Consider the following 25,803-nt stretch of genomic DNA (forward strand, 5'->3'; position numbering starts at 1 on the left):
ACAATTTCAGCTAGAAAAATCAGTAATCATCAGTCTCTGGTAAACCCCAAATCATTATCTCGGAACCCATATTTATCTTCATTTCTCCCTCTCCTTTTGCTTTTTTCCTAGTAAATTCAGTGATGATGATCCCGTGGAATTCAAACCGTTGTCAACTGCTTCATTGAGGAAGCCATAGATTTTCACCACTTTCCTCTCTTATCGTTCGAATTTAAGGCACCATGAAAGATGCTCTTAGTGGTGTGTCTTTATCAACAGATGGAATCCTCACAGTTTCTTGTGATATCTCAGAGGCATTTTATCAAACACATAGAAAGCTTAAGCATAAGCCCTCGCCTTTTCCTTTTAATACTCCTTCAAAACAAGCAAAACATCAATGGATTATCTTCTGATGGTGAACTTTGTAGTTTGGTCATCAAAGAAGATTAAAGGGGTTTTTATTTATGTTTTCTTTTCTATTGATAGTGCCTTTAGGTAATATATAGCAATGGTGGTGGCTTGCTTCATCACCGGCCTCACCGGCTTCTCCTCGACGATTCGAATGGAACAAGACCGCGGAATTCGTTAACCAATGAATCTAATTTCGATACCAACATGGTGATCATCCTGGCAGCTTTGCTTTGCACTGCTATGTGCTCTGGGGTTGAACTCGATCTTGCGTTGCGCGTTGCGATGTGGCAGACGGTTTGCTCCCGAGACTCCCAACGAAACTGCAGCACGTCTGACGGCAAACGGATTGAAGAAGAGCGTGTTGCGGCAGATCCGGTGGCGGTTTACGGTCCCGGGATGAATTTGAAGGCCACGGATTGCCCTATTTGCCTAGGTGAATTCATGGATGGTGAAAAAAATCAGGGTGTTGCCAAAATGTAACCATGGTTTCCATGTGAGGTGTATAGACACTGGTTGTTGTCACACTCATCTTGTCCCACTTGCAGGCAATCGTTGCTAGAGCGCTAGCAACTTGTTCCGGAGCTTCGCCGGTGGTGATCGAGACTGGAGTCCGGCAACATGGGAATCATCAGGGGGACAAGCTGATGTTCCTGCTCCTGCTGATGAGGTTGGTTGATCCTTGTCTGAAAATAGTTCTTCACCAATGAATAAGCTCTTCTTTGTTATTTCACATTTGCTATATGAGCTTTTCATTTATGTATATGCATAGACACAGAACTATTGTTGCTGGTTAACTGCAATGCGAAACAGAATGGTATGGAACTTTCTGGTATGATACATGCATACATATGTACATACATACATACATACATATCGGGATAAATAAATGTGGATTTCTTTGGCTTTTAGTTCTATCTCTGAAAGGTAACTCTGATTAGGCCATTGAAGTGTGCTACCAACTGAAAAATAGACAATGTTATGGAATGTTACCCGGATTCGAATGCGAGATCTATAAGTATGCTCCATTTTTTCCTTCTAAATTTCGTTATGCATTTGTACTTGGAGAATCCGTCGATGCATGACTCAAGAAATCATGGTCTTGGCCAAATAAGTTTAAGTTTGATGAAATGATTTGCCATGGAAGTTTGGTTTCTTATGGAAAAGAAATATGATTCTCAAGCACAGGGTACATAGGCACATGGAAAGGAAAGGAATCAACAATCTGTGTTTCTAGAATAGAATCTTACTTCTTGGTTTCTAGCTTGGGTCACTTGTATGAAGCTGGCTTGGCATTTGAATTTAAGATAAAAGTACAGTAAAGTTTATAAATTATGCTAAAATAATTATTTTTGTTCTTAAATTTTTAAAGTTATAAAACGATCATAAAATTAGTATACTGTTACAAAGTGGTCATTGCGACTTTATAATAATAGTAAATTTTTTAGAATTTAATGATCATTTATAACATATTGATAAATTTAAACATGATTTGTAATTGTTCGACAAAAATGAATAATTATTTATCAATTCGATAAATTAATAATTATTTATAACCTTAAGTATTTAACAAATATTTAAAGTACTACAGTTTTTTAAGTACAGAAATTGAATCTTTTTTTTCTTCTAATAGTAATTGGATGGTCATTACAACCTGGTTACTTTGTTTTTGATAATGTAATGAGGTCAACAATCATCCATTTCCAATAGCATTGTTGATCATAGTTTCCATGTGCAAAATTTGTGGTGGAGATTCAAATTGTTGCTAAGGTCAATGATCGATTCAGTTGGGTTTGATTAAAAATTTGATTTATGAAAAATAATTGAAATCCAATGAATTTAAAAAAATTGTAATAATTCAATCGAATTAAGTGGCTAATCATTTGATTAACCGATTGAGCTAAAAAAAATAAGAATATTAACAAGTTTTATTATTTTTATGTTAATTCATTTGATTAAGTTGTTGCATTTATGTTTGATAAAATTAGTGAAATATTGTGTTGGAAAAAAAGTAAGAGAATAGTATTATTCAGAATTTATTTAGGGCTACTTTTCTCTAATTCTTTTTTCTTTTGAGTTTTTGCAATTTAGAACTAAATTATAAGAAAATAAAAAATATAGATATAAGACTAAATTTTGTAAAATGAACCTTTAAGTGAAACAGTGAGTTTAAGCAAATTAATCATATTATTTTTAAAGTAAACCTGTGCACTTAAATTAATATTAGTTCGTTTTAAATTTATTATCGACATTGCCAGAGTCAGTGATAAGTACTGACAAGTTTGATTTTATTATAATTTTATTTTATACAACAAGAATTAATTGAAAAAAAAAATAAAATTACAATCACCAAATGAAAATTTTAAAAAATTTAAATAAAAATAATAAGTATCAAATCAGAATAAATAATATGATATTTCATACAAAAGAATCAAAATTTTATGTCTTGCAAGTTAAAAATGAACAAAAGTAGATTTAAAATAAATAAAAAGTTAAAAATTCAAAATTAAAGGCCAAAACAATGTATTCTGAAATGAAAATAGTGACAAGAATGGCTATCATAGGTTGATTGTAAGAATGGAGACAATGCCTAAGAAGACAATATTGCAAAACAGTGCAGATTAGCAAGCAGGTACATTGTCCAAAGAGTTACCACAAATGGAGCCCGGTGAAGACGAATCCGGCAAACCGAACTATAACATACAGAATATATTACAATGTAAACTGAAAACCAATTACGACAAACCGGATTCTTCTTCGCCGGATAACCTCTCATGAATCTTTTAGTTTCTTAAGTTATAGTTAAACATCCCGAATCTTCTTGGCCTTCCGAAGGGCACCTGATCAATTCAATATTTAACTACCTCTCCATATCCGGTCGGTTCGATGGTACTTGTGACGTGCAGATCAAGCCAAGTTTCATCACCGGGACTGCTTCCTCCACGGGAATTTCCCTTGAAGCCTTCCGTCACATTCTTCACCTGCCTTCTTCCAATGCCCTCGGACCATGTCACAGAGCACCACCACGTCGCTTTCCATGTACTCAACAGGCCTCTTCCGGTAACCACTTCCATGACCAAAAACCCAATCCATACACATCGCATTTCTCTGTAATCTTCACGTTCGACTAGAATGACGGAATCTGTCGTGCCAAGAAAGGTGATTTCCGCCCGATCCTCGTGGAGATGTTTATGCAGACTTCCACCAGACACGAATTCAGAAATGAGAAGCTGTAGTGACGGAGTCCAGTAATAGCCTTCGAGCGTCACGAGATGGGGTGACTTTTTCCCTAGTTTCTTAACTTCCCTTCAAATTCTTCTTGCGACTTCACAAGACTTGAGACAGTGAGCTTCTTGATTGCCACTGATCGACATCTTGCAAAACTGTCCGGTAAACTGCTCCGAACCCACCTGCCCAATCTCACAGTTCTTGTTGAGCAAAGCATGTGCTCCTGTGCTAAAGTTGGGCTCGCCAGAGAACATGACAAGTTTCCCAGAGTTGGCATCTGTGGTAGGCGAACAACTAAACTCGTCCCCGGCAGAAATGTGAGAGGTGCTGCAGACCGCGATGTAGATGACTTGACACGGAGATTAAGAACAGTAATGGCAATGACTCCAACAACAATGAAAGCAGCTGACAATAGCAATGAGGGCAGAGATACTAAGAACTATCCTTTATATGACATTCGGAGGTAATTCACCAGAAATGGAATCAGCAGTGGTGTTAGGGTTTAGGACAATGGGTTTTGGGAGAACTGCAGGGCAAGATTTGTTAACCATGGAGCCGCAGAGTAAGGGATTGCCGGAGACAGCCGTGGGTGATATGGTGTTGAAAATATACCAGCAGGTAGCTCCTTGTAAATCGTTGTTGAAATGTTGAAAGAGAGAGACGTGAAGATTGGCCAACTGCTTCGGCACGTTCCCGTAAGACTGTTGAAAGACATGTCCGCGTTTTCTAGCTGCTCAATTTTCCAATTTCGGCAGGTATTGAGCCACTCAGCTTGTTTTGTGAGATGATCCTACACAATTCAACATCGAAAATAAGTCAACAATTGTTAAATTTTAACTCAACCAGAAGATCATGAAGCAAGCAAATTTTCAAATTTCGCATGGAAGTGTACGAAAATGCATAGGGAAGATTAAGAGTCACAGAAGAAAAAGGCTTAAACAATAACCAGTTTTCCACATCAAAACATCTACACAAATGCAGCAGATAAATCTAGAAGAGAAGTTAAGCACAATTATACGGAAAGAGAAACTTACAAAGTCCTTAGCAAAGTGCAGTTCTGAATCGATGTAGGAATTTTTCCCTTGAGATATTGGCATGAGCCTAAGATCCTTCAGGGAGTAAGCTCCTCCAATTTCCGTAGGAATGCCAACTCTCCAATAGTTCCGGAACAGGTCCAATGAAAGAGTTCCATGACAGATTCAAAACTTCAAGCTGCTTAAAGCCCATATATCGAAATGTAATCCCCGAAAACGAATTCAAGGATAAATCCAAGACTTGAATTCTTTGAGGAGAGGCTCCTAATGAAGTTGAACTGGCATTATCCACATTTGCACCAGTCTTATTCTCTGAATTAAAATTCCATCGAGGAAGATCACCATTCATCGAGTTGTTGCTAAAATCCAATGCCAAAATTCACATTGTTCTCCATCGATGCAGGTAAGCTTCCATTTAAACCATTAGCAGATAAATTCAACAACTTCAAGGATTTAAGTTTTCCTATAGAATCAGGTACCTGACCAGAAATTTATTCATTGAAAAATCCAAAGTCTCAAGACATTCCATTTCTCCAATCCATTCAGGAACCTCACCAACAAATGAATTCCCACTCAAATTCATATATCTACAAAGCTGAGCTTCTGCATTTGTTTGAGGTACCGACCCAGAGAATGAATTCGAGCTAAAATCAATGGATCTCAACAGCAAAAACTCCCATCTCATCAGGAACCTGCCCATAGAACTTGTTTTACTCAAATTGATGGATCTTAAATTATTCAAAGCTCGAACCCCTCTAGGAATCTCTCCTTCCAACATGTTACCAGACAAATCCAATGACCTTAAACCACTCAAACCCCAAATCCCAACAGGCATTGACCCCGAAAACCGATTCTGAGACAAATCGATAGCAGCAAGTGTAGCACAAGACCCTAAACTCCCAGGAATCTTACCGGAAAACATGTTATTAGCTAAAGAAACAGACCTCAAAGACCCCACATTGTTTAAAGAAATCATCAGGGATAAATCCAGAAAAAGAATTCTCACTCAAGTCAATGCTTCTGAGCTTTCAAGCTTTGCCAAGCTGGGCTTATGGTTCCACTGAGGTTGTTCTTGGCTAAGGAAAGCTTGCTCAAGAACTCGAGCCTCAAAAGGCCGCGCCCGATCCGACCCGAGAGCGACAACCCGTCGAGGGTTAGCTCAGTGACCCGGTTCAACCTGGGGTTACACTTGACACCATTCCAGTTACAAGGAGTGTCGTCGTCTTCGTTCCAAGAGGAAAGCTTCTGGGTGGGATCTTGAATGTCTGCTTTGAAAACCATTAGCCCCAAAACATCATCGTTTATTGATGGGATTAGGATTAAAGATCTCACTTCAAAAGAAGCAACAGCTAAAAGAACAACCAAAAACAAGACAAAAGTCGAGAGCTTTTTCATCTTCATCTTCTTCAGCATTTCAAAACTCCATTTTCTTTCCCACTTAGCTCCAAACAAAAGCTACAGACACTCGAGAAGTTAACTTGAAGCAAATAGATCCTTTGGGGAAAGTGAATTAGTGGGAAAACAAACAGAACCCACAAGAAAAAACAGGAATGAACTTAAAAAAAATGCTAAGACTTTTCTTGAGTTAGAAAAAAAGAGGAATGGACTTGTGAAATAGAAAAAGGGGGAACAATGCTAACTGAACAAATGCCGGTAGGTTCCGGTGAGAGCCGCCGCCGGAGAAAGAAGGAGAGAGAGAGGGAAACAGAAAGAGTGGGAACGTATGCTTTGTTTGGACGTAATTGTAAGCTTCTCTTGGATTTTTTTTTCCTATGAACAAATAAATAACGGGAAAGAGAGGGTGTGGACTTTGTGTAACTCGGTTATATTCTCTAAAAGGTCACTGTACTATGTTCTTTTAGACAATTCAGTCACTATAATAATTTGATCATTCTAATTTCTTCACTTTATGAAAAAAATCATTAATTTCAGTCACTCTATTATAGTTTTTTATATTTTAAAAATTATAAAAATTATATTTTTTATTTTTAAGTGAATAATATATTCGTATAATAAATCAATAAAGAACAAATGACTAACCCTGTGAACTACCACTAAAAGGGAAGTCACTAGACTTACCCTATACACCCAATCCCAAATCCAACGAAAGCATAAATAACAATTAAATTAAAATCAATAAATATAGGGTAAACTACAAGTTTTAGTACATAAACTTATTACTTTTATTCCATTTCAGTACACAAATTTCATTTTTTTCAAAATCATACATAATATTTAGTTTAAATTTCATTTTAGTATATCGTCGTTAAAAATTTAACGGTGATATCGATGTGTCACCGTAAGATAATGCTAAGTCATCATTGAAAAAAATAAAAATATTACTTTAGCAATCCTGTTAATTTTTTATCGGTGAGATATCAAATTGAAACATAAACTAAATGTTAAATATGATTTTGAAATAAACTTAGGTGCCAAAAAATAATAATAGTAATAGTTTAAATACTAAACATGTAGTTTATCCATAATTATACATCATGAATCAAAATAATAACACTTTATGTAAGTGGATTTTCTTGATAAACTAAATGTTAAATATGATTTTGAAATAAACTTAGGTGCCAAAAAATAATAATAGTAATAGTTTAAATACTAAACATGTAGTTTATCCATAATTATACATCATGAATCAAAATAATAACACTTTATGTAAGTGGATTTTCTTGTGATAGGGTTATTTAGGATTTAACGAGATGCTAAGAAGGTCGTTCATTGCATAGCATAAATAACCTAAGTTGTGGAAACACGGATTAATATACTATTAATATACTATATTAACTTTATACAATCATTAAAAAATCAAACAAATTTCTTTTTTTTTTTTGAATAAATCATATCATAAACCCTTCAACTACCATAAAGCCTCAATAATAAATAGCATAAATGGTCTATTGAGTATAAGTTATTACTTTGTTGAGTCTCTTAACTATTAAAAATTACAAAATAGTCACTCAATTATAGATGTTATTTTTGGTGGGTACACTGACTACTAAAAGTTAAAATGGTCACTCGACTATCATATATTCTATCTAAACTCGTTTTTTTTTGTTAAAAATTTGACGGAAATATGAGTTGAATGTTAACATGCTGATTAAAATATGATAAAATTACATTTTAATGATGTATACTCGTGTCGCTGTTGCTTTCAAGCACTGGCTCGATAGCATAATGTAAACGGAGAGTCAATCTATAAAGTACAGTTTAACAGTTTTAGGATAAGATTTTATCAAATCATAATCAATAAATTAACGATCATCTTAGACGACAGCTAATTTTTTAACAAAAAAATGACGAGTTTGGTATATATAAATAGTTAAGTAACAATTTATAACTTTTAATAGTCGAATGACTCAACAAAACAAATTTCCTATAACCGAGAAGCTATTTTATAACTCTTAATAGTTAAGAAATTCAATAAAACATCATCCTATAATGACAATTTATATAATTTACCCTAATAAATATTACATCAGCAGCGCAGGGATTCATGAAAAAAAAACTAGTAGATTATTTAACGAACTTAGATAATCCGTCTCTAATTAATGATGAATCTAGAAATATTTTTGAAGATAATTATATATAGAGAAAATCGCCTCAGTGACCAAAAATGCCTTATAATATACGATTTTAACCAACTTTTTTTGGATTTGCCAAAATGACCAACAAAATCGCAACGCGAAATAAAAATCGCAACGCGATCCCCAGAATCGCAAATCAGTTTCCAAAATCGCAACGCGATTCTTGAAAATCGCAATGCGATAGTACAAATTCGCATTGCGATTTTCAAGAATCGCAACGCGAATATGAAAATCGCAACGCGAACACATAAATCGCAACACGTATCCGTAAACCGCAACGTGTATCCGTAAATAGCAACGCGTATCCGTAAATCGCAATGCGTATCCATATATCGCAACGCGTATCCGTAAATCGCAACGATAATCCGTAAATCGCAACGAGAATCTGTAAATCACAACACTGAAATTTTGGGTATATAACTACGCAACAACAGCAAATCATAAACTAAATCCATAAATCGCAACTCATTCCATCTCCATCTATCACTCTCTCCGGCGACATCCGTTCCTATATCCAACGACATCCTTCCCAATCCGGCAACAGGTTTTAGTTTCGCAGCTCGTCTGTTTAGTAAATTAATTTACAACCATGAAATCATCTAATGTTGATCATGTTTGGATAGATTTGTGTTTTGGAGGGTCATGGGATAATGTTCATGGTGTTTTACAATATATGCATTTACCCATGAATCTTCAACTAAAATTGTCTTTACAAAAGTTAACTTATGAAACTAAAAGGTCGATACCTTGGAGTAAACTTATTAGCAGTAGCCATGGATGCTAACAATGGGATATTGCCAATAGCTTACGGGGTTGGCAAATCTGAAACCTATGATTCATGGACATGGTTTATGGGGCATCTTAGGGATTGCATAGGTCCTATTAGCAATCTGACAATCATATCCGATAGGGCAAACTCAATTGACAACGCTGTTAGAAGGCATATATTGTAAAACACCATGAACATTATCCCATGACCCTCCAAAATACAAATCTATCCAAACATGATCAACATTAGATGATTTCATGGTTGTAAATTAATTTTACTAAACAGACGAGCTGCGAAACTAAAACCTTGCCGGATTGGGAAGGATGTCGTTGGATATAGGAACGGATGTCGCCGGAGAAGTGATAGGGAGATGGAATGAGTTGCGATTTAGGGATTTAGTTTATGATTTGCTGCTGTTGCGTAGTTATATACCCAAAATTTCAGTGTTGTGATTTACAGATTCTCGTTGCGATTTACGGATTATCGTTGCGATTTACAGATTCTCGTTGCGATTTACGGATTATCGTTGCGATTTACGGATACGCGTTGCGATATACGGATACGCATTGCGATTTACGGATACGCGTTGCTATTTACGGATACACGTTGCAGTTTACGGATACGCGTTGCGATTTATGTGTTCGCGTTGCGATTTTCATATTCGCGTTGCGATTCTTGAAAATCGCAATGCGAATTTGTACTATCGCATTGCGATTTTCAAGAATCGCGTTGCGATTTTGGAAACTGATTTGCGATTCTGGGGATCGCGTTGCGATTTTTATTTCGCGTTGCGATTTTGTTGGTCATTTTGGCAAATCCAAAAAAAGTTGGTTAAAATCGTATATTATAAGGCATTTTTGGTCACTGAGACGATTTTCTCTTATATATATTAATAACATAAATTTTCGTATGGGATAGACAAAAAAATCAAAATAGGCATTAATATTAAAATAAATAATTTATATAAAAAAATTTGAATTTCAAGATATATATATATATATATATATATATTCGCAATTTCACTGGATAAGCCTTGCATTAGACATGGTCTCTAATAACAATGTATTTTCAAAAGAGGGTATAGTTTGAAGGGTTTATTATTGAAATGATCCTTTTTAAAAATGTATATAGAATTGATGGTTTTGAAGTTACTCTGTCGGGGAAGCGTGATTCTTGGAATTGACCATCCAAATAATTCTATGAGAAACCCAACATTTTTTCCAGTTTTTTTAATTCATGGGAAAATGACACACATGTCTTCCAAAACTAAAACCAATGTCTTTTTTTTCTATTATTTTAATTTTATTCTCATGATTTTTATTTTAAATTTGTATCAAAATTTTTTAACATTTCAAATTCATCCTCAAGTTATGACCCTCATTCTACATTGATTCATAAATTTTTAAATACTACAACGACGTTCCTCAAAATCATTCAAAAGTTCGAAAATAAAATCGAAGCATTCAAAAGATTGGAGACTGATGTAGAACGAGGCATATTGTTTATGGATGAATTTTAAATTGTTTAAATGTTTGAGGGAAAATAAAAAAAAAGCATAATTCAATGATAAAATTAAAACATTTAAATTTTAGAAATAATTTAAAATGAAATTCATAATTTAAAAGTTTTAGAAATAATTTAGTTTTTGAAAACTAAAAAATGCATTTGTTAAATGAAAATCTAATTTCAAATGTGATAATAAAATTTAACAGATATTAGATGCGTCAGTACATTCTTAAGAAGATTACTTTATTAGGGGAAATGTGGATAAAAAATAAATTTATTTATTATTTTCTCATAAATGAAATATTTTTTGAAATTAAATTAATTATTGTTATGTTTTGTAATTATTATATCAATAATTAATACAAAATAGATAGAATTTTTAATTGTGGTATCATTTTATTCCTTTTGAAATGTATATGAATTATTATAACTTTTTTTTAAGAAGAGGGGTCAAATTGCAATTTGATATTTAGTTTAGGGGCTGCTACGGTACATTTACATGATTGTTACATAGAATCAAACAATTTATTAATTTAAGGATAACATATGCTCCCACTCCCTATACTTTTTATATAACATGGAAATTAGTCCTTTTATTTTTTAGATTAAAAAATTCAAGTCAATTTTTTTTTTGGATAAATCTAAATTTTTATTATCCAAGTAAAAAGCAATCAAGAACAAAATGGACTAAGAACAACCAACTTGTAAAAATAACTCATATTGATTAGACTATATCCCAAGCATTACAAAGGTTTTCATTTGTACTATATATTCCATTAATATTTCTACCTTTAGTTGGATTTCCACTGCTTCTTTAATGGCCTTTAGTATATCTAGGGATGGCAACAGGCCGAGTTTGGGCTGGGTATTGGTCCCCCATCCCCGTCTCCGTTTAAAAAACTCGTACCCATCCCCGCTTAAAAAACCACGGGAATTTAAAAGAGGATCTCCATCGGGTAATCGGGGAAAACCGCGGGAAAACGGGTATCCCTGTTTAGCATAAACGGTTATTTAAACGGGTTTTGGGCCGGGTATATATATTTAAATTAAATATATAAATATTATATATATATATATATATTAATTTAAATTAAATTTATTAATATTATATATATATATAATAATTATTTTTAATATTTATCGGGGCGGGTAATCGGGGCGGGGATTATTAAACTCGTCCCGTCTTCGTCCCCATTTAGCATAAACGGTTTTTCCCATCCCTGTTTAATTCGATTTTCGATTTTCCCCGTCGGTTTCGGATTTTTTTACCATCCCTAAGCATATCTTTAATAGTTCTATGTCAACCTTGAAAAATTCTGCGATTCCTTTCTTCTCACAAAAAGTATATATAAAGAGTCCATGAGATCTTAAGATTGTTGTGAGAAGTGATTTCTCTTTCCACGTTGAAATAATTATCCCATGCTAATAGCGCTTTCTTCAAGCCGTTGAACGAATTCAATTCAAGTCAAATTGTTAACAATTATATTGTTAAATTTAGATCCATCACAACGCATTTTTTTAGTTACATGGCTTCAAAGTTAGTATTTTTTTTTTATTTTTAAATATTATCAAATTTAATAGACAAATTTTAATGATGTTAACGATCGAACTTAATTTGTTATTTTTGAAAATAAAAGTAAAAGGATTAAATTTGAGATATATATAGAGTGGGGACTTGAAAGCATTTTTTAACCTTAAAATTGATGGAAAAAAGATTAATTTATCGAAAAAGAAAAACGGTGTCATTTATTGGTGTTGGATAATGTAAAAGAAAAGAGAAGGTAATAAAAGCAAGTAATGGGGACGGGAGCTGTCGTTGCTGCTTTTAAGACTTCGAAATAGACTCCACATTTGCTTTTAAGTTTTTTCTTTTTCAATAATAAAATGTTCGTTGATGTTCGTATAAATGATCATTTATTTTTTATTTTTTATAATATTATATTTTTTAACGTTTTAATTTTTACTAAAATATATAATGTTAGATGAGAATTATTAATCAACTAATAGTTGATTTATGATATTGTGATATTTTTTGTGTTTAATTAATGATACGATATATGATATATTATTTAAAGTGATGTTATGATATATGTCACATTATTAAAAATAATAATATAATATGTCTCACATCAATAATTGAATACATTTGAAAATATCATATTAATAACATGAGTTAATCGTTATTTTGATAAAAAAATTAAAACATCATTAGATAAAATACTTCAAAAAAAAATGTAAAGTGACTATTTATACAAGTTAAAAGATTTTATCATTATACCTTTTTTTTCTCTTAAATTCCATTCAACCATTTGATATATATTTTTTTATTTGAGTTTCATTCGATTGTTTTTATATTTATTGTAAATATATTAAAATACATTCTTAATTGAAAATAAGTATCCATTTTTTAAACATCTAAACTTATTTTTAAATTAACTGTCTAGATATATATTATGTTCTCACTCTCGTATATATGTTTCATTCAATAAAAAATATTCAATAAATGTGACACTTTGATTTTTATTCGATCATCATGAAATTTTTACGTGTGATATGATACTTGTCCTTTATCGCTTGAATAATATAATATATATTACGTCGTCATCACTTTAATGATGTAACATATGACATCAATAATTAAGTACACATAAGAAATATTATGTAAGTAACGTGTTGATTATTAATCAACTAATATTTTCAATCATAATGAGTTATTTTAACCAAAATTTTAAACGTTTTGTTCGAATATTCCAAAAAATGAAGAATTAAAGTGACAACTTACCAAATATTTGAGGTTAATTTTTCATTATATCTAAAACAAAATAGACTGGTAATATGAGTAAATAAATTATTTTTTTAAATTGATGATTAAAATAATATAACTAAATGAAAATAGACCACATGTGTAATTCACCCATGGTTTTCATATTGAATGTCCCACTTTCTCATATTAATTATGAATAAAGAAACTAAGCATAACGAGAAACTTGGCATCACATTAACTACATCACATGACATTAAATTTACTATATGATACAAATATTAATAAAAAACTATTTGTGAGGATAAACAAATAACATAAAAAGTAACATGATTGTAAAAATAAGTATAATACATATATTCTAAAATTATGACACTTCTTTTAAATTGACCCTTGAACTTTTGAATATTTTAATTTCATTTTTAAACTATAATTCTCATTCTAAATTAGTCCTTAAATCCGTAAACTATGATCCACATTTTAAGTGTGTCCCTAAACTTTTGAATCTTTCAATTTCATTCCAAATTCACCAAAATATTTATTTAGTTTCAACCATAGCTCAACATAGAGATGACTATCCAGCTCAGTTGGTAGAGCACAAGGTTCTTAACCTTGAGGTCGTGGGATCGAGTCCTTCGGAGGGCATTTCATAATTCGGAGGTCTTCTACGGAAGCTACTCTCAACCTGGTGTTTGGGGCAACCTACTATCTTACCTCCCCCTTACCCCATTACATATGGGAACAAGGGCCAACCATTTTTCATAGTTCAACATAAATTTTATATTTTTAAAAACATATAATCATATAACATGACCTAACGATTTTATTAAAAATGGATGTGATTAGTATACATATAGTATAGGATGAAATTGACATGTTCAAAAAGTTTGAGAACTAATTTAGAATGAATGTCATAGTTTCAGGGTGGAATTGAAATGTTCAAAAGATTGAGGACTAGTTTAGAATGACAGTCATAGTTTAAGGATGAAATTTAAATGTTTAAGGATGAAATTTAAATGTTTAAAAATTTATAGACTAATTTAAAATGATAATCATAATTTTAGAACATGTGATGCAATTAACTCATAGTTTTAATATAATACTTAAGTTAGATAATTCTTATATATATATAAATTAAAAAAATATCACTAGTTTAAATATATTAGAATATACAATTTCTTATATGTTACCTTAATAATTATATATATCGAGAAAAAATGAATTTAATAAAGAGATTAAAAACAACAATAAAACTTATTAAGTGACCTCAATAATAAGAGATAATGTTATTTTATTTAAAAGATTCTTATTCAAATAGCTACATTTGAAAAGTGTTGAAAAGTGTGAATGCTTTGTCAAAAAAATTAAAATAAATAAATAAATATTACCTTATAACTATAACATAAATTACACGTTTAGTACTTAATTTATTTATTTTTATTCCAGTTTGGTACTCAATCTTCAATTTTTTCTTTAAAATCACACATAATGTTTAATTTATAATTCATTTTGGTACATAATAATTAAAACCATAACGTTGATGTAGACGTGTCACCAAAAGATAATTTCTGTCATCGTTGAATTTTAAAAAAAAAATGTTTCTTTAACAGTTTCGTTAATTTTTTAACAAAGAAGTATTAAAATGAAATATAAACTAAATGTTATGTATAATTTTGAAAAAAATAAAGTTTAAATACTAAAACAAAATAAAAGTTTTAATTTTAGTACTAAAAATATAATTTACTCTAAATAAAAACAATAACAGTGATGTCTGTTTCAAAGTCTTAAAAGCAGCAGCACCAACACACCTTTCGCTGCTTTAATTGCATACCTAAAATTTATAACTATAGTGATTCTATATAATATATATTGTACAGTGTGGTCCAATATTTTGTCATTAATGATTTACATTGTTTATGCATTATATTAGTGGTAATGGTCCCCATGGTTTTATTTTGTTTCTCAAACCATGAGCTGGTCTATTCTTGGTGTGTGGTGGGAGCTTTTCCTATTACAAAAATGCTAGGTCCCATGAATCATGGTGGGAGCTTCCATGCATGGAATTAGGGCTCTAAATGAAACGAGATAGATCGTGAGTTACTCGAGATCGATTCGATTAAGGCTCGATAAATATTTGGATCGAATGGACTCGACTCGAGTTCGACTCGAGTTCTTAACGAGCCGAAACGAGTTACTCGATATTCGACTCGAAAAGCTCGTGAGCAGCTCGAAGATATAATATATTAAGATTTTATTTTTTTTAAAAAAAATTATTAATAATATTAATATTTATGTATTGATTTTTTTTTAAAAAATACAACAAGATTTCATGTATTTAAGGTTCATGTTCGAGTTTGAGACTTCAATCGAGTTAAGTTTAAGATTTTTTTTCATTTCGAGCCTTTTCGAGCTGCTCACGAGCTTCAGTTCAGGATTTTAAGTTCGAGTCGAGCTTGAAAATTTTAAGCTCGAAAGTTTTCGAGTCGAGCTCTATTTCAGAATTTTCAAGAAGAGTTTAACTCAGCAATACTCAAACTCGACTCGACTCTTTTACACCCCTACTTAGAACCCTCCTTCGGAGTATGTGAACAGGACAATCCAGTGTTTATTGTGATGGTTATATAATACAAATATAATAATCGTAAAAATGACATGTTAATATTATTATTAAATTTTTAACGATATATAATTAAAATGTAATATTAAATATGATTTTAAAAAATAATAGTTAAATGAATAAAATTTAAATTAAATATGTAATTTATCTTAAAATTTATAATAATATGAATGAAACACAATATAATAAGAAAATAATAAAGAACTCAAAGTTGGATACTTCATTCAGGCTTGAACTCGGGTTGATCTCAAGTTCGATTCTTTTCAAGATTAGATTATTATAGATTCAAAATTTTGGACATTTTTAGCATTAATTTTTTTAATAAAAAAATCACTCTCTATTTCCCGTTATTTAATTTTATTTTTACAAGGGAAAAGGCATATCATTCCAGTTTTAACTTCTCTGTCTGTCTGTCTATCTCTCCTTCTTTTCTCCGGCGGCGACTCTCACCGGGAATCTACCGGCGATTGTTCAGTTAGCATTGTTTTTTTCTCAGTTCACAAGCTCCATTCCTCTTGTTTCTAACTTAATAAAAAAGTCTTAGCATTTTTTTGACGTTCATTCCTGATTTTTCTTGTGGATTCTGTTTGTTTTCCCTGTAATTCACTTTCCCCAAAGGATCTCTTTGCTTCAAGCTTAACTTCTCAAGTGTCTGTAGCTTTTGTTCGGAGCTAAGTGGGAAAGAAAATGGAGTTTTTGAAATGCTGGAGTAGATGAAGATGAAAAAAAGCTGTCGACTTTTGTCTTGTTTTCGGTTGTTCTTTTAGCTGTTGCTTCTTTTGAAGTGAGATCTTTAATCCTAATCCCATCAATAAACGATGATGTTTTGGGGCTAATAGTTTTTAAAGCAGACATTCAAGATCCCACCCAGAAGATTTCATCTTGGAACGAAGACGACGACACTCCCTGTAACTGGAACGGTGTCAAGTGTAACCCCAGGTTGAACCGGGTCACTGAGCTCACCCTCGACGGGTTGTCTCTCTCGGGTCGGATCGGGCGCGGCCTTTTGAGGCTCGAGTTCTTGAGGAAGCTTTCCTTAGCCAAGAACAACCTGAGTGGAACCGTAAGCCCCAGTTTGGCAAAGCTTGAAAGCCTCAGAAGCATTGACTTGAGTGAGAATTCTCTTTCTGGATTTATCCCTGATGATTTCTTTAAACAATGTGGGTCTTTGAGGTCTGTTTCTTTAGCTAATAACATGTTTTCCGGTAAGATTCCTAGGAGTTTAGGTCTTGTGCTACACTTGCTGCTATCGATTTGTCTAGGAATCGGTTTTCGGGGTCATTGCCTGTTGGATTTGGGGTTTGAGTGGTTTAAGGTCATTGGATTTGTCTGGTAACATGTTGGAAGGAGAGATATCGAGAGGGGTTCGAGCTTTGAATAATTTAAGATCCATCAATTTGAGTAAAAACAAGTTCTCTGGGCAGGTTCCTGATGAGATTGGGAGTTGTTTGCTGTTGAGATCCATCGATTTGAGCTCGAATTCGTTCTCTGGGTCGGTACCTCAAACAATGCAGAAGCTCAGCTTGTGTAGATATATGAATTTGAGTGGGAATTCATTTGTTGGTGAGGTTCCTGAATGGATTGGAGAAATGGAATGTCTCGAGACTTTGGATTTTTCAATGAATAAATTTTCTGGTCAGGTACCTGATTCTATAGGAAAACTTAAATCCTTGAAGGTGTTGAATTTCTCTGCTAATGGTTTAAATGGAAGCTTACCTGCATCGATGGAGAACAATGTGAATCTTTTGGCATTGGATTTTAGCAACAACTCGATGAATAGTGATCTTCCTCGATGGAATTTTAATTCAGAGAATAAGACTGGTGCAAATGTGGATAATGCCAGTTCAACCTTATTAGGAGCCTCTCTTCAAAGAATTCAAGTCTTGGATTTATCCCTGAATTCATTTTCTGGGGAATTACATTTCGATATCGGGGCTTTAAGCAGCTTGAAGTTGTTGAATCTGTCATGGAACTCTCTCATTGGACCTGTTCCAGGAACAATTGGAGAGTTGAAGGCATTGGATGTTCTTGACTTGAGTCGAAATCAGCTTAATGGAAGCATTCCTACGGAAATTGGAGGAGCTTACTCCCTGAAGGTTCTTAGGCTCAATGCCAATATCCTCGAGGGAAAAATTCCTACATCGATTCAGAACTGCACTTTGCTAAGGACTTTGTAAGTTTCTCTTTCAGTATAATTTGTGCTTCTTAACTTCTAATAAGCCTGCTGTTGGCGTTGATTCACATTAATTAGCCTGTTGTAAGCCTGTTGTTTCCTTGATATCTTAAATTCTAAGATACGATTTTGATGGGTGAATTTTAATCTATTTGCTCAAAGGTTGTATGAGTTCGGCTAATTTATTGAAAAAGTTACTTTAAATTTGAAACCTCTTCATGTCATCTTTTAGATTATCTGCTGCATTTGTGTAGATGTTTGATGTGGAAAACTGGTTATTGTTTAAGCCTTTTTCTGTGTTGAAAATTTGCTTGCTTCATGATATCTGCCGGTTAAGTTGAAATTTAACAATTGTTGGACTTCTTTTCGATATTTAATTGTGTAGGATCATCTCACAAAACAAGCTGAGTGGCTCAATACCTGCCGAAATCGGAAAACTGAGCAGCCTAGAAAACGTGGACTTGTCTTTCAACAGTCTTACGGGATCGTTGCCAAAGCAGTTGGCCAATCTTCCACGTCTCTCATCTTTCAACATTTCCCACAACAATTTACAAGGAGAGCTACCTGCTGGTATATTTTTCAACACCATATCACCGACGGCTGTCTCTGACAATCCCTTACTCTGCGGCTCCATGGTTAACAAGTCTTGCCCTGCAGTTCTCCCAAAACCCATTGTCCTAAACCCTAACACCACTGCTGATTCCATTTCTGGTGAATTACCTCCGAATGTCAGTCATAAAAGGATAGTTCTTAGTATCTCTTCCCTCATTGCTATTGGTGCAGCTGCTTTCATTGTTGTTGGAGTCATTGCCATTACTGTTCTTAACCTCCGTGTCAAGTCATCTACATCGCGGTCCGCAGCACCTCTCACATTTTCTGCCGGGGACGCGTTTAGCCGTTCGCCTACCACAGATGCCAACTCTGGGAAACTTGTCATGTTCTCTGGGAGCCCGACTTTAGCACAGGAGCACATGCTTTGCTCAACAAGGACTGTGAGCTTGGGCGTGGTGGGTTCGGAGCAGTTTACCGAAAAGTTTTGGAAGATGGGCGCTCCGTGGCAATCAAGAAACTCACTGTCTCAAGTCTTGTGAAGTCACAAGAAGAATTCGAAAGGGAAGTTAAGAAACTAGGGAAAATAAGTCACCCTAATCTCGTGGCGCTCGAGGGCTATTACTGGACTCCGTCACTGCAGCTTCTCATTTCTGAATTCGTGTCGGGTGGAAGTCTGCATAAACATCTCCATGAAGGATCAGGCGGAAATCACCTTTCTTGGCACGACAGATTCCGTCTCATTCTAGGGACAGCGAAAAGCTTGGATCACTTGCACCAATCAAACATTATTCACTACAATATAAAGTCAAGTAACGTCCTCATAGATGCTTCGGGTGAACCTAAATTGGGAGATTTTGGCCTAGCAAGGTTGCTGCCGATGCTAGACCGTTACGTTTTAAGCAGCAAAATCCAAAGTGCACTTGGCTACATGGCACCTGAGTTTGCCTGCCGAACAGTGAAGATTACCGAGAAATGCGATGTGTATGGATTCGGCGTTTGGTCATGGAAGTGGTTACCGGGAAGAGGCCTGTTGAGTACATGGAGGACGACGTGGTGGTGCTTTGTGACATGGTCCGAGAGCGTTGGATGAAGGCAGGGTGGAGGAATGTGTTGACGTGAGGCTGCAAGGGAAATTCTCGGCAGAGGAAGCGATCCTGGTGATGAAACTTGGCTTGATCTGCACGTCACAAGTACCATCGAACCGACCGGATATGGGAGAGGTAGTTAAGATATTGGAATTGATCAGATGTCCTTCGGAAGGCCAAGAAGATTCGGGATGAGTTTAACTAAAACCTTAAGAAATTGAATGATTCATGAGAGGTTATCCGGCGAAGAAGAATCCGGTTTGTCGTCATCGGTTTTCAGTTTACATATGTAATTTCTTCTGTATGTTATAGTTCGGTTTGCCGGATTCCTCTTCACCGGACTCCATTTCCGGGAACCCTTTGGATACTGTAACCTACTTACTAATCTGCGCTGTTCTGCAATATTTTCTTCGGTGGCATTCCACTGTTACAATCAACTTAATTGTTAGCATTAAGTTATTATATAATGTATTTTCAGATTCATGTGTTGTGTGATATTTATCTAATTAAAAAGATCATTAAATTATTTTTTTTCCGATTAAACTCATTGAAAACTCATTAGATCCTAATTAAAATTAAAAGTAATTTTTTTTTATCTGTTACTATCAACTATCAAATCAACTTAAAATTAAACTCTATTAATCTTATGATCAAACTAACAATATTGGTTATAATAAAAAAAATTAATAATTTAATAAAATTAAAACACAAATTTTATAAAATTTAGCTATCAAAGTGAAATGCAAAATAATTTACCACAAATTATTCGTTAAATTTCGATTTAGAGATTCGATAAAATAAACACGACACAAATGCAAGCCCGCGAGACAGATATATTCCCAAGTGGTGAATCTTAATAATCTTTATATTTCAGAAAATAGGAACAAGAGAAGAGAAATTACGAAGTTCCATTTTGTGTTCATTATAAATACAGAAGCAAGAAAGGAATACAAAGGAAGACGAGGAGAGTGATGAATCCAACTGATCCACCACGGGCCATGGATTGTTCAATAATCCCAGTATTTCAGGTGGGTTTCCCTCGTTCTCACTTTAAAGTTACATATCTATTACTTGAATCATTGGTGATTTTGTTGGTAGTTCAGTTGTTTCTTGAAAAGAAATTAATTTTGATCTGGGTTTTAGATTGTACGTATGGGTTTTCATTTACAAATTTTAAATTGTTTGCAATAAATAAATTCATTTACATTTTTGTTGTATATACTTTCTGGGGTTTTTTGCTGTAATTTTCCTTTGAATATAATTGGTTTCTTTTAGGTCCCAAATGAAGGGGATGTATCAATCTTAGATGTAAATGATGAGAGAATGTTGTGTCAGATGGGAAGAGGAAAAAAAAAAAAGAAGCAGAGTTCTGCTCCTCGTCCTGCATGTTCTTGGGTATATTTTAGGTAGAATTTGGTTCATTTCAATGGGAATTTTCATAAGCAATTTTTTGTTTTCGGGTTATTTAAGTATAGTGCTTCTCATCCTGAATCCTCAGGCCTTAAAGCTGAGTACTTTTGGTTCTTGAATCATCAGACAATGCCCTCTGATTCTGTATAATGATTTGCGACAACGATCTGTGGTTTGTTTGTTTATTTATTTATTTATTTTATGTTAGGCTACAAAGGCTGCATCTGATGCTTGGAAGTTGATGAGCACCGAGGAGAAAGAAAATACACTCGACGAGCTTGTGAAGTGGATAATTACTTGAGCACAGCTCCGGCTCGTATCCCTAAGCCGAGGAAGCAGGTAGCATTTACTTGTGGTGATTTGTGTATTTCTTACTGCTCATCCAATAAGTTTTTGATTTTGTGATGCAGACTAAATAGTCACAAGGTGCTCTCCTGGCCGCTTATTCAATGTGCTACAACGCCTCACACCTGAGCAAAAAGCTGCAGTGAAGAGCGTGGGATTTGGTAGTCTACTTGGTTTGAGATGTCGCACCCTGCGATGCAGTTTATGTCTTTGGTTGTTGGAGAGGTTTAACACTGCACGGTGCAGCTTGGAGATATGTGGGGAGCGCATTCCTTTATCCCCTAGAGATGTAGAGCATGTGATGGGACTGGCAGCTTGTGGGAAGGATGTAGTAAATTCAGGTTCTGATGACTTGATAGCAGACTTGCGTCAAAGTTATAATGCTACTAACCGTGGGATTTCAGTGCGGCTTCTTGAAGAACGGTTGGCTGCTCCAGAAGCAGGAGACAATTTTAAGAGATCATTTATCCTTTATGCATTGGGTACACTTTTATCCCCAACAGCAAGACTGGATGTTAGCCCATCATTCCTCCATTTTTTAATTAATATGGATGTTGTGCACCAGTATAATTGGGGAAAGTTCTTGCTTGACCGGCTTGTTCGGGAGGTATCTCGCTTTCGTCAAGGGAACCAGCGGGCTGTTGGTGGATGCCGTCTTTTTCTCCACGTTGACAGACAACACTGACTTTTGTTTTAAAAAGATTAATCCTCACTAAATCTGTTTTATTTCTCAGCTGTTCTATTATGAGAGCATCTCAATTGAGGGAGCTGGATCTTCTACACCAATTGCTGTTCCATGCCTATCTTCATGGGGAGGAGAGATATCTGAAAGAGAAAAACGAGAAAGAGAACTCGGTGGTTATGGGTGCGGAGAGGTAAAATTACATCCACTACTTATCACACAATCAAATTTTATGAAACAGTAAAGTCTCCTTCTAAGCAGGTGATTAGCAAGGAGGATAATCATGATATGGAATCGCTAGAATATAGAATCCAAGTGAAAGGCCTATCGGGGGGAAAAATGAGCACAGGAGTTCCCATCTTTGAGCAGGAGAGGACTCAGGTATTTTTTGATAAGCATTTAATGGACCGATATATTCAATAAATATCTTTAAAAACTTTATTCTAATTTTGTTTAGATAAGTAACCTTTATCACGAACTTTATGAGGTTCTGCTATAAGTTATACCTTGTAGGGTCATATTAACCATCGCGTAAGTCTCAATAATCTATTGTGAAAGGAAAATTTTCAAGCATATTGTTAAAAAATGCTACTAAAATTACAACTTCTCTTGTTTGTTACCCCCTTAAAGCTACAGCTTGGATCTTTCTTAAGCTCAAGTATTGTCCGATGATCACTGTGATAGAATCTAGGATATTAGCCTGCAAAGCGTTTATTAGCTAAAACTAACAACTTAAAAGCAATTCATAACATAAGTAAACACCTGAAGTTTAAAATTGATGACTCAAATGTGACGCTTGGCATGTGCTGAGATGAAAGATCTAATCTTTTTACGAGAAAAAATTTCTTGACTCGCCAAATTTTCTACTTGTCGATTTTGTAGGCTGATGAAGAACAAATGAACGGGGATTTCAGCATGGAGGAGGTAATAGTTCTTCCTATAAAGCAACCGCACTTTGGTGATTCTTTCCCTTTTTTTGGGTCATTATTAGCTTTAACCTTTTCTGCATCTTGTCATTCTTTGTTCACCATTGAGTCTATAGTTACGTGATATGACTTGGAAATTTTGTGCTATCGGATTTTATATCGTATTACATTCATGACATAGTTTCATAAAGCATTCAAATGTGACAATAAAGCTTGCTTCTTTTTCTTCCTTTATCTTTGTCCCTGTCAGAAATGGTGAAATTAATTGTGTCCTTAAAATGGAGGATCTAAGATATGAGTGGAAGCATTATTTATTATTATTTATATATTTCTATTTATATATTTTATATTTCTATTTCATTTATTTTCATTTATTTCATTTGCATTTTGATTTAAAAAAAAGGAAGTAATTATAAACTTGAAAAACACGGATCGGGTTGGATTCATACATTCGCCTTGTGTCGCCTCGAGTACTATCACCCCGTGTCACCTTAAGTATTACAATTTGTTTGTTACCTCGTGCAATCTTGCATCAAAGATTCGAATCAGTGATCTCTCTCTGAAGTGAGTTCTTTTCCCCTCATGAGTACCAATTGTGCCAGAAGAAAACAATACGTTTGATGCAAGCACATTACATTGAACGTGTGTAAATTGTTCCATTTAAATCTAAAAGATACCAGACTTTTGATCATTCAGACCTTATATCAAGTGGAAATTGGTAGCTTTCCGGTTTTCATGAAACCGTCATGAACTTTTTGATCGTGTTACTCATGTTTCTGCAGGTATGTGTGGCGAATTTCGCAAGGAGTAAAGGCGTTGAGTGTGGCGACGTGGATGTAATTGTTGAACCCAATAGAAGACCGTGCGGTAACAAAGAATATGGCTGCAGTGAAATCGTGGATTACGTTAGGAAAAATGATCATGAAGAAAACTGCACGTTTGCACCGTGCGCTTGCCCACTTCTGAATTGCAATTTCATTGGCTCGTCCGAACAATTGTCACTTCACTTTGGTAACAAACACTGGGATTCCGGTAGACGTTTTGGGTACGACATCCCCTTTCCCATATCCTTGGGGATGAACGAACGGTTCCTTGTTCTGCAAGCCGAAGAGGACGGTATTCTCTTCGTCCTCAACTCAAGTGTCAAAAGCATTGGGAATATAGTGACGATAACTTGTGTTGCCCCAAGCTCATCAAAGTTGCATTTTTTGTATGATATTGTATGTGGAAAAGGAATAAGCTCTCTTAGATTAAAGTCGTCGACCGATAACTTTCTGGGACGAGTCAAGGGTTTTCCGCCTATGGATTTCCTTCTAATCCCTTTCCGATTCCTCGGTCCCTCGGGGGAGACCAGTTTAGAGGTTTGCATATGGAGCTCTGCAGAACTTGGTTCAGATTGCTCTTGCTCAATTTAGAGGTTTATTTTTTATTAATTAAGTAGTGTTTTTATGTTATGTAATTATATAATTATCAAAAAAAATATTATTTAAATTTGTTAAATATAATTGAAGAATAATAACTATTTTAATAATTAAAAGGTGTTAGAACTCCATTAGATTTATATGAAGTTAACAATCGAGGGATTAAAATCGAATGGATTGATAACGTAAGGGACTAAAATCGACTAAAATCACTCTTTTTTTAATCGATGACCAAAATTGGTTATACCGAAATAGTAAGGGACCATATGTATAGTTTACTTTTTAATATTTTATTAATAAACTATAGAAACATAATTAAACTTTGTGAAACACTTTATTTTTCATTATTTCGTCAAGAAAACATCTTAAATATACAATTATATCTTAAATACAATTATTTTTGTAAGAACACTTTAAATACAACTAAAACAATACAAGACGGTCACTAACTTACAGTATTATCAAACACATTATTTTGAAATTATTTCATGAAGATGAAACCTTAAGCTGGAGTTTGTACTGCTTCCCCTCGTAAGCCGGCTGTGTAATTAAGCTCATGCATGATCACTTCCCTTGGGACGGGTTGCAGTCTCCACAGGGCCTACTTGTCTCAATTGCTGCTCAATGACCATAGACAAAAACACCAACAACGTGAGGAGAAGCAATGACATAGGTGAATTATATTGTTTTTGGTACAATAATTGTTACCAGTTGTATTTTAAGTCCTTATTAAATTAAATGATAGTTAAATTTGAATCTTGTTCATTCCCTAAATATAATAATAGTCGAACCGAGATGAACCTGAAAGTAGGGCTCAAGCTTAGCTCTGAGGTTGTCATGCTCCAGTCGTAGCTCTCGGAAGGCGAGTTTTGCCCTACAAGTAAGTCATTACAAACCCTAAATAGTGCATGCAAAACCCTGGATCCATGAAATATTTTGTTTAAAACTAAAGAATGTTACCTTTCTAGGTCCCTTTCCTCCAGAAGCTCTCGTGTCCAAGTGATGTTATCTCGAACTTTACAAGCACCGACGCTTTTTAAAGTTAAAAATGTTAGATTATAGTGACATTGATTGTTATATATGGATAAACTATGCTTTTCATCATTGAACTTCGATCATATTTCTGTTTTGATCACTATTTTTTTTATAAAAAATCAATTTGAATTGGTCCCTTTTTTTATCATTGGGGCTTTAAATTAGAAATAATGGGTGACACGACCTATTTTTGCTGATGTTGGTTGAATTCCGGTGACGTGGAAGCCAACTCATGTTCCCCCCTCATTTCATCGTCTTCCCAACAATTTTAGAACT

General features: G+C 34.2%; 1 protein-coding gene and 3 pseudogenes across 1 annotated transcript; 3 read left to right on the plus strand and 1 right to left on the minus strand.

The window, feature by feature from the left end:
- Positions 1-221: 221 nt before the first annotated feature.
- Positions 222-1,261, plus strand: LOC120147072 (annotated as a pseudogene).
- Positions 1,262-3,178: 1,917 nt separating this feature from the next.
- On the minus strand, positions 3,179-6,266 carry LOC120147073 (annotated as a pseudogene).
- Positions 6,267-6,296: 30 nt separating this feature from the next.
- On the plus strand, positions 6,297-19,926 carry LOC120147074 (annotated as a pseudogene).
- Positions 19,927-20,577: 651 nt separating this feature from the next.
- Positions 20,578-24,486, plus strand: LOC120146949 (E3 ubiquitin-protein ligase SINA-like 8). Its single transcript, XM_039160426.1, has 8 exons — positions 20,578-20,736; positions 20,997-21,114; positions 21,327-21,457; positions 21,529-22,130; positions 22,198-22,338; positions 22,407-22,526; positions 23,028-23,069; positions 23,854-24,486. The coding sequence occupies exons 4-8, from the start codon at positions 21,765-21,767 to the stop codon at positions 24,484-24,486; spliced, it is 1,302 nt and encodes a 433-aa protein (XP_039016357.1). The 5' UTR covers positions 20,578-20,736; positions 20,997-21,114; positions 21,327-21,457; positions 21,529-21,764.
- The last annotated feature ends 1,317 nt before the right edge of the window (positions 24,487-25,803 follow it).

Source organism: Hibiscus syriacus, unplaced genomic scaffold (genome assembly GCF_006381635.1).
Source record: "Hibiscus syriacus cultivar Baekdansim isolate YM2019G1 unplaced genomic scaffold, ASM638163v2 tig00110933_pilon, whole genome shotgun sequence".
Taxonomy (NCBI): Eukaryota; Viridiplantae; Streptophyta; class Magnoliopsida; order Malvales; family Malvaceae; genus Hibiscus; species Hibiscus syriacus.

Bases quoted from the DNA above. Each gene is read 5' to 3' on its own strand.
- LOC120146949 (XM_039160426.1), top strand. From the start codon at position 21,765: ATGGGACTGGCAGCTTGTGGGAAGGATGTAGTAAATTCAGGTTCTGAT. The intron at 22,131-22,197 runs GTTGACAGACAA...TTTATTTCTCAG, and splicing joins GATGCCGTCTTTTTCTCCAC to CTGTTCTATTATGAGAGCAT. The intron at 22,527-23,027 runs GTATTTTTTGAT...TCGATTTTGTAG, and splicing joins TTGAGCAGGAGAGGACTCAG to GCTGATGAAGAACAAATGAA.